Source organism: Sitophilus oryzae, unplaced genomic scaffold (assembly GCF_002938485.1).
Source record: "Sitophilus oryzae breed Bouriz unplaced genomic scaffold, Soryzae_2.0 scaffold_1498_pilon_pilon, whole genome shotgun sequence".
Taxonomy (NCBI): domain Eukaryota; kingdom Metazoa; phylum Arthropoda; class Insecta; order Coleoptera; family Curculionidae; genus Sitophilus; species Sitophilus oryzae.
In genome coordinates, this window is record NW_022146167.1 from 2,018,285 (window position 1) to 2,029,873 (window position 11,589).

The following is an 11,589-nucleotide window of genomic DNA, read 5'->3' on the forward strand; positions in this document are numbered from 1 at the left end:
CTACCCCCTATGGGTTCTGGCAACGATCAAGAACTCAACAAAAGATCTTTAAGGTCGCAGTGACTAACTTCTAATGCTAGCTCTTCTGATTTACGAGATTCCTATAGTGTGCCTTCATATATGAAACACCCTGTATATGAATTTAAAAACAATTTACCCCCTTTTGTTATTACCATAATAATTTCCTTTTAAGTAAGCATTTTTCTCCGAATTTGACTGAAAAGAAACGAATCTTTTACATTAGTACGTCTTTTCCTGCCTAGCAACTACTTAGCAACATTAACCTGCGTTGAACCAATAGTACTTTCCAATTTTGGCTGATGTACTACCAAATTACATTATAATAGGTGAGAGTCTTCTTCGTGGCATGATTTAGTTCGGTTGCCTTTGAATATTTCTTTAAGTATAGTATGTCTTTTTAATAATACATAGTGATATAAAATTTCCAGAAATATATTTTCGGAAATATTTCCTGAAACATTGGAAATATATGGAAATATTGGAAATATATGAAATATTTAAAAAAATATGAAAAACTGAAATATTTATTTATAAAAATCATAACAAAACATCGCAAAACACAAAATGCTTATGCATAAACACAAATAAAGAGTTATTATTATTCAAATTAAAAAATAAATTATGGTTAAATTTGTACAAAAAAATTATTCTTGACACACTAGTCGAGCAAGAGGCATATCTTTATCGCTATCATCAGCATCACACTCAATAACATCTTCTTGCCAGTCTACTTCCTCAAAATCTTCAATAGTATCGGAAATAAAAATTGATCTATTGCCGTTTCCTATTTTCTTCAGCAAGTTTACAATGTGGGACACATAGAGTAGCTTAGCGGCTCTATCATTAGTAAGTCTGTTTCTCTTTTTTGAATGAATATGACTATAAAACGCTAAAACTGCGTTCCGTGACAGCCAAAGATGCTGGCATCATCAGTATTCGTGAAGCTAATATTTTGTTGATATTTGACTAGCAAAATCTTAAAAATAAAGAAGTTGTATAAAAATGTGCTACAATACGAATATAGTATAATTATTTATCTATAATTTCCTTCTTCATTTGTGTAAAAATACCTAGCCAGTTTTCCATAAAACGTTAAATGCCGAACGCTTATTTTGCCACTTTTTCGGACTAATGAAACAGACTGTTAACATACTAGATTATCTCTTCTCTAAAAATATTCTCAATCTTCTCATAAATCCACTTCTATTTTGAACTTAAAAAAATCAATCTTTCACCTCCAAAAATACTAAAAACACCTGATCAGCAAATACAGGAAGATAGGCAAGCTGTACTGGTGTGTACTGGGTCTACTATCAGGGCATTGTAAGCTGAATAGTTAAGTATATGTTTGTTTTTTGCTCTTAACCATGTACTTTCCTGTAGTACTAGAACTTGTCAATCTGTCCTACAATCTAATCTAAATTAAAATCATAACATGGCTGACTACGATAAATCCTTCCGTGCGTGCGAGCGTTCATAACGCGTGCTATTTTTTACCTGCAAGCTAAGATTTCAATTAAATCTAAACGTGCGTGTTGGGCATCAGCGACTCGGGTACTATTCCCCGTTACACGGTACTCGGATGAATCACTGCGGCCGCTTCCGCATTCTTCTGCCATTTCTTCTCAGACAGATCTGCTTTCGCTTTTTTTTTCTCTTCCTTGTTCAGCTCAGCTTCATTTTACCTTTCTAGTACGAATTGGCACTCTGTAGAATCTCCTAATTTAACAGAAGTTTGAACAGAATTAAAATTAGAGTATGTAAGAACTCTATTTTTTTATGCTACGTTTTTTTTATCTGATCAATAATTAAAAATATCATGGTACCTGCACTTTTCAAAAAGGTTTCACATAACAGTCAATACAGTATCACCGTCTAAAACAGTATTATTAGACAGCATCATAGAAAGAAGTGGTACGCCCTTATTAAATTAAATTTATTAAAGTTTCTCAGGTTTAGTTAAGGTTCTATGGTGGTTCTGTGTTCCATTGCCGTGCCGAATAAGAAGTTTAATTAAGGTGAGTTTATTTTATCTCACTGAGCAACTAGTTGGTTACTGTTTATTGTTTTTATTGTGATATACTATATTTCTGAATCTCAGATAAATTTTAAGATATTTGATTGAATATAAAGATGATTTGCAGATGATAATATTGAAGTATTTCTTTATAGTATTTGTCTATGTGACTTTAATAGAAGATACAAATATATTTGTGTATTAATATTATCAAATTGATCTTGACTGAATTATGTTTAGCTCTATTACTTTCTGCAGTTAGCCTGTGTGGCGCAATTACCTATGTGGCGTAGTTAGCCTATGTGGCGCAGTTAGCCTATTTGGCGCAGTTACCCTGTGTAGCGTAGTTAGTCTTGAGAAGTAGTTAGTCCCGTAGCGTAGATTGCTTTGCAGAGTAGTTATCCCTGTAGCGTAGTTTGGCCTATTAACTTGTGCATTATATTTAATCTGTGTGGCGTAGTTTGCCTGTGTGGCATATCCTCTATGTGAGAACAGTCTGTGTGACTATCTGCCTGTGTGGCGTATGCTCTGTGTGAGAAGTTTGTGTGACTACATGCCTTTGTGGCATATTATTATTGTTTTTCCACATGTATGTTTTATGTTGGAATATTAAGAAACTATTCAAGTACCTGTTTAATTTTAAATCCACCTCATTTTAATAATAACTGGTAACATTGTTGCTCACATCATTTTTCTCTTTAATTGCAGGTAGGTCATCTCGGTAGCCAGGTCAAACAAGACTTTTGTTGCTATACAACATTTGTTCATTTGCAGCGCCCAGATCAAAGTTGGCTATTACCATCTATTAGTATTATTTTTATTTTATTTTAGTTGTATGTTATTATATAACATTTACGCCCTTTAAATTTGTTTTATGGTTTTTATTTTTTTTATTGTTTTGACACCGACCGTTTGAAAAAAAATTATTGGGCCTTACAAGTTCCATCAAGAGCATATGAAATAGTCCCAACTTGAAAATGTAAAAACCAGTAGATAACTTCTAAACACTATCGTTTTTCGAAGTATCCTCCACGGGAGAAATAGACTTTTGCATCTATTGGAACCAATTCTGAAAGCAGTTATTCCACCTTCAAAAATAGCGCTTTTGAAGGCGCTGACTGCATTTTCTGGAGACCGGAACCTTTGATCACGCAGTTCGTTCTTAATTTTTGGAAAAGTAAAAAAGTCGTTAGGACTTAGGTCAGGACTGTATGGAGGATGGCCCAACAATTCCATGTTTTCTTGCTTTAAAAACTCAACTGCTTTTTGAGCTGTGTGGGAACTAGCATTGTCTTGGTGGAGGATCATTCGTCGTTTAGGGATAGTTTTTCAAAACTCAGCAATTACTTCTGGCAAACAAATAGATATATACCAATCAGCAGTAACGGTTCTTTGATCTTGAGGAGGAATTATTGCTACATGACCAGCTTTTGAGACGAATGTCGCCATTATTTTTTGGAAGCACTTTTTTCTTTGATACCAATTGACTCTAACTGCTTTCTGTTTACAGATGCGGTATCCAATGAGAAATAATTTTTTTACACATAATTCTCCATGCAAAATTTTTTGAATTGAGGTCTTTGAAATTCCCAATGATACTTCAATTTCACGATATGTGCCATGTCGATCACCTTGGATCATTTTACAAATACAAATACCTGTCAAAAAATAAGCAAATGCATATATTCATTACACTGCTAGTAGGTATAGACATCGGACAATTTTTTGCTTCATTACATATAAATTAATAATTATTCCATACTTTTTTTAAAACAAATTACCATGTCTGGTTATTTCACTGTGGGTTTCATATTTTATTTATTAACAAAAAAAACACATACAGAGATCAACTTTTCAATTAAGCACATATAAAAAGCAACAAGACATGACGCAGAATTTTATTTAAATACCTTTAGTACCTTTACATGCTCGAAAACTTCATTTATATTCCTATATGTATAAAGAGTGCCCCCCTTGAACCTCTTTTTCAAATAATGCATTATAAAAACTGGTTTCTGTTTATTTTAACATAACACATTACATTTAAATTCACTTTTTGCATATACATAATTCAAAACATTTATTTTATTCCAAGAAGTGCAATGTTAAATAACAAGAAACTGATGTTTAACATTATCTTATTCAAAGTAAATATCTATTTTTAGTAACATGTAAAGAACACTTGTCTTTTTTAAGCTAAATAGATCTTTTTAGAGAAATAAAAAACATGAAAAATGAAAAAGTCCATGATGCCCATGGTTGAATTTTGTGACAATAGTTCTAACAAATTATAATTAAGAATTGTACTAATAATAGCATAATATCATATTCTAATCTCTTAGGATCTTTAGATCATAAACATTTGTAGTTTTATTTATAGATATACAGGAAAATAAGTTGTTATAATAAATATATTTGCAAAACATACTAAACCGTCTATTTTATCACACAACCGAATTAAAAATGATTGGTTCTGACCTCTTAAAGAGGCCGGGAGGTCATAAGCACCCCAACTCGTCGACTTAGAAGCCAAACTAGCCAAATAAAAAGGCAAACAATTTATTGATTTTGTTAGGCTCTAATCGTGTTAATGTTACTAATTGCTAAAATATCGCACTTCACCTTGAAGTGTTTGTTCTAACGTGCGAAAAAATGTTTGAATAATGAGATTCAAAAACTCTAATCACTGCTAGACTTTGTATATTAACAGGATCTATAGTTTTAGGGTCCAACATTCTGGCATCTTTATTTCATTTGCATACAAGTTAAACTAAATCGAAAATAAACGAATATATGATATATCTGTCAGGTTTTGGATAAATTGCTTTTATCACAAGGCCCAAACACGCTAATAATGATTGTTTAAACAACACAGGGGCAAAGTATAATTGAATTTTGTCGGCCAGAATCTCTACTGCCAAAACTTCGGTAAACCGGCATGCTTGTAAATGGTTCACTTACCCATCTTTTATGAATGGAACTAAGCTTCTTCACTCAATGAACACACGGCACGAGCTTTTAACCACTATCACTGCATACTTTAATTAATTGTCTTGTAAAAAAATATGATTTTATCAGAAAAATGACCGAAATTGACAACAAAACGTCAAATTTTAACAATGGACAAGCCCAAAATATGACAGATTCGTCTCTTTGAGAAGATGGCAGCACGAGGCAAGTCGTAAAAATGCAAAGTATTGTTGGTTGCCTACTAACCTTATTTCGAATTTAATAAATTCTATAATTATTTTCAGAGATTATTATTTATTTAAAATAAGTAAAAAGAATGTAAAAAGAACCAAGAGCTGTCTGAGATTTAACTTTAGTATGTTTTTTAAAGTACTGGATGGTCCACTGTTTATTATTTATCGAGCAGTGTCAGAATTTTGGAGTTTGATTTGGTAAATATTTATAGCTTGTATAAAAAATACAGTTATATCGTAAAGCTTTATTGTGAATAACATAAGTTACAAATACTTCACAATTGTATTTTATGACTTAATATTCTGAAGGTAAGGCAAAAGATAGTAATAATTATACTTTTTTATACTATCTGTCCATTCAGCATGCCAAGAACATTCAATTTGATCCTGAATTCTGGTTTTTGTTGCCTTATGAATATGATCCTCCAAATAAATATACTTGCTATTAACAGCCTTATTTTCCAAGTAGTATAAATAATTCTTCAGGGTTGGTAGTTCAAGGGCATTAATGTACTCAGAGCTTCTTGACAGCCATGTCATAATCGGTATATTCCACCAATCCCAAGTGACTTGTTGACAGGTGTCAGTTATCTTAGTATTTTCTCTTACTTCTTCTGTAGACTCCGTGCTGTTACAATTAGAAGTTTTTATAGAAGCTAGTAATATACTGGCTTTAAAAACCTTGATTACACTTGATTGCCACCCGTTAGATTTTTGTGATTCTATATTTGTGTCATTACAATACTTTTCAGTCAATATTTCTTTATCTGCGAAACAAAATATATGTAAGACAAGTTTAAAATTAATAATTAATAATTTTTCACTACCATATTTGTGATATGTAACAGGAACCAGAGTAGTGTCTTCGATTGGCTTTCGATACAAACTAGAACCAGGAATTTGACTTGCCAAATATACAGAGCCCACTAAAGTTAGCAGTCCTGCGGTGTATGTAGCTGCTAATATCATAGATATACACACTAAACATTGTACAATATTCTGAACCTCTGTAAGACAAAAAAGAATATAAAAATAATAGAAATTGTTTAAAAAAAACAAGTATATTATGTACCTATTGTAGATGATAATGTTTGAATTTCAGTATATGTAAAATGTCCTCTATTTGTTCCCTCTTTCTTGGCTAATTTTGTTTCAATTTCGTGTAATTTCTTCCAAAATGATAGTTGATTGACAAATATTTTCCAGTCCTAAGAAGACATATTTAGACATTTGATGTATACTTAGTCAAATGAAACTTACTATAGCATTCAGAAAATCTTTTTCAAGGCGAATCAACTCTTTGCAAGTCATTCCAGCAGATGCCGCCCATTCATCCATAAAAACTTCATCTGATTCCCCATCATCAAAAAGGTATTTAGAAGAAACCATCTAGATAAAAAAAACTATTTAAGTATATTACCCTTATTAACTGAACTATTAACTAGAATAACCCACATATTTATAAACTACATTTACATACCAAAGAAATTAAAAATAGATCAGAAGGAGATGTCCTTTCCAAATACTCCACATTGCATGTTTTCAATCGTTCCAAATATATCATTGCCAAAATAAAAGAACAAGGAGATACACAGGCATTTCTAGATATTTGAGCTGCTGTATTGCAATGTAAACGATCCAGAGACTTCCCCTTTTGAGCTTCAGAAAAGATTTCCACGGCCAGTTCTACAAAACATTGATTTGTTTAGTAAATATTACAAAAATGCAGTGAAATATGCAACTACCTGTTACAGGTAAACTCAAGACGTCATTCTTTGGCAATCTTCCATAATACAAAGTTTTTCTTATTCTAGAGAGATACTTCTGGTGGTCATCGTTGCCCTGAAATGTTTTGAACATATTAACACATTTCTTTAACAAAACACACGTGATGACCTATTATGGTAAATATTGAATTACATAAAATACCTTGCAATAGGGGGGTTTCTTGTATATTTTGGACATCTGTTGTTTGTTTGGCACCTGTATTTAATCGAATTATATCACAGAGAGCATAGAATTTTCGGAAAAATTAGAAACTTGGAAAAATATACCGAAAGTTGTCAGATTATTGAGTCACCTTGGCAGCTGAACCGCTTTTTGTTTGACTTAAGTTTTGACTATTTTTATTTAACAGAACCACGCTACGACCTACGTCCTACCACTTCTTCTTGATTAGTTTTGTGGCTCCTGCTGCTAAGACTTTGCGTCCTGAAACATTTATAATCATATAAATTAATTACTTTATATGATTTGTCAAAAAACACACATCCCTAATTAATGGATATTTATTGATTCTGTGGTTAATGTCAAAATACGTGTGAAAAAAGAGCTAACCTATAAATATTAATGTAAACAATTAAAAAAATAGCAATACTTATTATTTAGAAATTGCAGAATGGTGTCTGAGCCAGAGAAGGAACATGTCTTATCTAAAAGATTAAATAAAATTCTAGAATCGCAAATCGAAAATGACGACGAAACAATCGAAGCACTTCGAGAATTATCCACCTTCTATACGGAGAATTCTCTCCAAGCTCGAAGAAACTTACGCAGCCAAATAGAAAAACGAAGCTTGGATATTAACCAGAGCTTTTTATCTGCTTTTAAAGAAGTTAAAGATAGCTTCGATTTTGTCTATAATGATATTGCTGAAATGAACAAATGCATTCAGGATATGACACACAGACTACACAATGCCAAAAGCCAAACAAAACAATTACTGCAGAAAACTAGTGCATTACAGGTAAATATTTAAGATATAGATGAAACAGCTACAGTAATATTAGGTTTTTTTTAGAAAGAGAAAGAACAAAACTTAATGAAACAAAAGGTATCATCAGCAATTATAAAAACATTTCAGTTAAGTCGTGAAGAAATTATAGCCCTTCATGCAGATAAAAATAAAAGTGAAACACCTCTTACCTTTGATACTTTCAAAGCATTAGAGCACGTTCAGGAGATCCACAATAACTGTAAAATCTTGATGCAGGCAGGTTTACAAACTTTAGCTCTGGACATCATGGAACAAATGACTTTACACCAAGAAGGTAACAGTAAATACTTCTTGTTTATTGATTATAACACTGTTATTCTTCTAAATGTAGGTGCATTAGAGGTTTTATACAAATGGACTCAGAGCCATTGTCGAAATGTAGATAATCCAGAGTTGAGTGACTTAATAGTTCATGCTATGGCCAAATTACAAGAGAGACCAGTTTTTTTCAAGTATGTCATTGATGAATACTGTATTTGCCGAAGAAGTTTCTTGGTAGGAGAATTTATTAATGCTTTAACTAGGGGTGGTAAGAATGTACGATAATAAATATACACCTATATTATTTTTAATTGTTTTTAGGTCCATCTGGAAATCCTGCCCCAATAGAAATGAAGGCCCATGATGCCCAAATTTACGTTACTGATATGTTAGTCTGGATAAACAAGGCTGTACCAATAGAAAAACAAAACTTACATGTTCTTGTAAAATTATGCAGTTTTGAAGGATTAGACGATATGCTAAACAAAGCTTTGGCAAATATATGTGAAGACATTTGCCAACCTTTAAAAATAAGAATTGATAAAATTTTAAATGTGCCTAATTCACCCTCAGTACTTTATGCAGTATTAAATATGTTAAGGTAACATAATTTAAGTTTTTTTTGACATTTTAAAGTAAAATAAAAACATTAAATTAACAGATATTACAAGAAATGTATTTTGAAAGTGATAACAGGTGGTCAGCTTGCAGAAACATTAAAAGAGTTAGAAGAAAAGAGTGAATTAAAGTTTTTGAACTCTTTAACAGATCAAGTAAACAGTCTTTTAGTAAGAGTAGAAGCTCCCCCAAGAGATTTAAGCCCTACATCATCGATTTCAAATTTATTATCCATCTTAAGAGATATGTTATCTACAGCTAGTATGAGTGAAGGTATTTTTAATTTTTTGTTGTTAGAAATTAAACTAAAAAAATATCTCTCTTAGGACGTGAAGTTGACATGGTAAAAATAGCAAACACTGTTTTGGAACCTTTGTTAAGAGCGGTAAATGAGCAAGCTTCAAGATTACCTCCAACCGATATGGCTGTTTACTTATTGAATTGTATGTATTCAATGTATACTTGTCTCACTATGTATGAGTTTATGGAAGGTAGACTTGAAAGATTACAGGTAAATAGTGTAAAGAACAAAAATTTAAAGATTATACTAAATATTGACATTTTAGGCACAATCAGATGCTCAAATTGACACTTTAACATCAGAACAAGCTAGTTCCTTGGTAGCAAATTTGAATTTGGGTCCTATTTATACAATTTTACAAGATCACAGTCAAGGACCATTGTCAGGAATTCCAGGTAATGGCTAATTTATTGCAATTATTATTAATATACATATATAACTAATTTTTTCTTAGGGATGGAACCATCTAATTTAAAAAGCTTTCTGTCTAAGTTAGATCACTTATCAACTCACCCAGATTCAATATTATTACCACAAATAAACCTACTTTTATCATCTAAACATAAAAAATCAGTTCAAAAAAGATCCTTTGATGTGTTATTAGCTATTTACAAACAACTATACGAAGCAGTACATAATCCAGTAAATCAATATGAAGCTCCAGACAGTATTTTGAGTAAAACTCCTGAAGAACTGAATGCAATGTTCTCCTAAAATAATAACATGAAAAGTTTTACTTGTACATTTATTTTATTTAAGTATAAACACTACAATGTGTCTAAATAGTTAATATAAGCTGTAAAAGTCTTTAATAAAAATTTTATATACATTCATATGTAATAATTCAAAACACCTTTAAATTTATTTGTTCATATACTAAAGCTAATAATTGTTAAAGCTATAGAAACCACAGTAAAATTAATTTTGTCAAAAAAGTTTAAAAGTTCTTTTTGGAACAGTGTATTACTCCACCTCGTCCAATAAAGAAACATCCAGTAAACAAAATGTCGCTCTGCACATTGGACAAGTACATTTGCTGGATAACCACTGATTTTTATGTTCGGGATCTTGTCTGGATACAAACCATTTACCCATACAGTCCACACACCACATCGGTTTGCAAAAACAACTTGTACAATTGTTAATCAGGGTGTCTTGGCATTGTTTTTGAATTTTAACCTCCGGGCGGGATTGGAGACATCCTATACATTGATCTAGTTCCTGAAAGGGGTTTAAAAATGATATAAAATAGGCTGGATTAGGTTATGTTTACCATGTTTGTTGTATATTTTGGGTTCTTTGAAATGGTGTCTTTAAATACATCTAAGAATTGTTCTACTATGGATTTGTGGAATTTTACATTTGGCAAGACATTAATAGATCTGGCTAATCGATCCTCCAGATCCTAAAAAGAAATATAAATAATTTTAATATTTAAAAAAAATGTATTTAAGTACTTACCTTAAAATGTGCTGCATTTATCCTAATAATAAAAGGTTCTATCCTTGCACTATTCACTTCAATGTTTAAGTACTGTGTTTCTTTAGAATTCAGATGAGAAAGCTCAAAATTTGTGGCAGATTTTACAATTAAAGAAGCCTCGCTTTGATGTGTTAAAAATATAGTGAGTGGAGTGACTTTTAAGATCCAATTTTCTGTCACAACAACTCTAGATAACGGGTTTGTAGATATGCAAACTTTTTCAATTCTAGAATGAAGTGTAAATCAATTAAATTTTTATACTTGATAATACAACAATTACCTTCGAAACTCGTTTTCTATTTCAGAAGCTACTACTTCCCAGGAACTGTTGTTATTGCAGAACTTGGTTAAGTTTTTAACTATGGGGTGTTTACTGTAGTTATTATCTGTCCATCTCTTTACCTCAAACAGTGCTAAGAGTGGTAAAGTAATACTTGTTGCAGCAAAAATTTTCCAGTAAAGAGTTGTCCCAATAAAAAGTAAAGACAGCTATAAAATACTTTAAATTATAACAGCAAGCTCATAAAATTAACTAGCTTGACCTTACCTCATTAACATATCCTAATAAAAATAATAATATAACGTACACAAGAGGTAAACAGGAATAAACTATAAGATTGAGCATAGACTTCTTGATATGATATCTTATGAAATTTAACGACTCCGATCCCAAAATTCCGCTGAACCAATTTTGTATTGTAAAACCGGCACTGATGAATTCAGTCGGAGGATAAATTAAACCAAAACTTATTAATAAATAAAAAAGGGTAAAAACAACAAAAGGGGACATTTTGTCAAATTTAAAATAGGTTAGAAGTGTCAAATTCTTCTTCTTTTTTAAAGTTGTGGCTTTTAATGCTGTGAATAGTTCGGTTCAATAGTTAACCATAGATTAGTCTTTGTAATATTC

The 11,589-nt window shown here is 31.5% G+C and overlaps 4 protein-coding genes across 4 annotated transcripts in view; 1 reads left to right on the forward strand and 3 right to left on the reverse strand.

The window, feature by feature from the left end:
• The window catches only part of LOC115877719 (actin-binding LIM protein 3), a 77,069-nt gene extending 71,908 nt beyond the window's left edge, over positions 1–5,161 (reverse strand). Inside the window, exon 1 of the mRNA XM_030894005.1 lies at positions 5,000–5,161. Coding sequence (XP_030749865.1) covers positions 5,000–5,003 — 4 coding nt within the window. The 5' untranslated portion in view covers positions 5,004–5,161. The remainder of the gene's footprint in view (positions 1–4,999) is intronic.
• A 310-nt stretch (positions 5,162–5,471) lies between these two features.
• On the reverse strand, positions 5,472–7,378 carry LOC115877723 (protein CNPPD1). The gene is made up of 7 exons (XM_030894009.1): positions 7,171–7,378; positions 6,987–7,083; positions 6,722–6,927; positions 6,502–6,630; positions 6,314–6,449; positions 6,069–6,248; positions 5,472–6,008 (listed from the first exon to the last, which is right to left on the reverse strand). Exons 1-7 carry the CDS (start codon positions 7,204–7,206, stop codon positions 5,530–5,532), a joined length of 1,263 nt encoding a protein of 420 aa, XP_030749869.1. The 5' UTR covers positions 7,207–7,378; the 3' UTR covers positions 5,472–5,529.
• A 156-nt stretch (positions 7,379–7,534) lies between these two features.
• On the forward strand, positions 7,535–10,025 carry LOC115877721 (conserved oligomeric Golgi complex subunit 6). Its single transcript, XM_030894008.1, has 8 exons — positions 7,535–7,987; positions 8,042–8,291; positions 8,349–8,546; positions 8,600–8,879; positions 8,940–9,169; positions 9,223–9,407; positions 9,463–9,592; positions 9,652–10,025. The coding sequence occupies exons 1-8, from the start codon at positions 7,640–7,642 to the stop codon at positions 9,909–9,911; spliced, it is 1,881 nt and encodes a 626-aa protein (XP_030749868.1). The 5' UTR covers positions 7,535–7,639; the 3' UTR covers positions 9,912–10,025.
• On the reverse strand, positions 9,929–11,533 carry LOC115877724 (E3 ubiquitin-protein ligase TM129). Its single transcript, XM_030894010.1, has 5 exons — positions 11,227–11,533; positions 10,960–11,168; positions 10,659–10,905; positions 10,471–10,602; positions 9,929–10,418 (listed from the first exon to the last, which is right to left on the reverse strand). Exons 1-5 carry the CDS (start codon positions 11,467–11,469, stop codon positions 10,161–10,163), a joined length of 1,089 nt encoding a protein of 362 aa, XP_030749870.1. The 5' UTR covers positions 11,470–11,533; the 3' UTR covers positions 9,929–10,160.
• Positions 11,534–11,589: the final 56 nt, after the last annotated feature.

What these genes read in the sequence shown, in the direction of transcription:
- LOC115877724 (XM_030894010.1), bottom strand. Translation starts at nt 11,469, where the DNA reads ATGTCCCCTTTTGTTGTTTTTACCCTTTTTTATTTATTAATAAGTTTT. An exon ending in TATTAGGATATGTTAATGAG is followed by an intron (nt 11,169 to 11,226) that starts GTAAGGTCAAGC and finishes AGTATTTTATAG; the next exon opens with CTGTCTTTACTTTTTATTGG. An exon ending in ATAGAAAACGAGTTTCGAAG is followed by an intron (nt 10,906 to 10,959) that starts GTAATTGTTGTA and finishes ACTTCATTCTAG; the next exon opens with AATTGAAAAAGTTTGCATAT.
- LOC115877723 (XM_030894009.1), bottom strand. Translation starts at nt 7,206, where the DNA reads ATGTCCAAAATATACAAGAAACCCCCCTATTGCAAG. An exon ending in CTTGAGTTTACCTGTAACAG is followed by an intron (nt 6,928 to 6,986) that starts GTAGTTGCATAT and finishes AATGTTTTGTAG; the next exon opens with AACTGGCCGTGGAAATCTTT. An exon ending in AAGATTTTCTGAATGCTATA is followed by an intron (nt 6,450 to 6,501) that starts GTAAGTTTCATT and finishes ATGTCTTCTTAG; the next exon opens with GACTGGAAAATATTTGTCAA.
- LOC115877721 (XM_030894008.1), top strand. Translation starts at nt 7,640, where the DNA reads ATGGTGTCTGAGCCAGAGAAGGAACATGTCTTATCTAAAAGATTAAAT. An exon ending in AGAAAACTAGTGCATTACAG is followed by an intron (nt 7,988 to 8,041) that starts GTAAATATTTAA and finishes GGTTTTTTTTAG; the next exon opens with AAAGAGAAAGAACAAAACTT. An exon ending in ACCATTGTCAGGAATTCCAG is followed by an intron (nt 9,593 to 9,651) that starts GTAATGGCTAAT and finishes ATTTTTTCTTAG; the next exon opens with GGATGGAACCATCTAATTTA.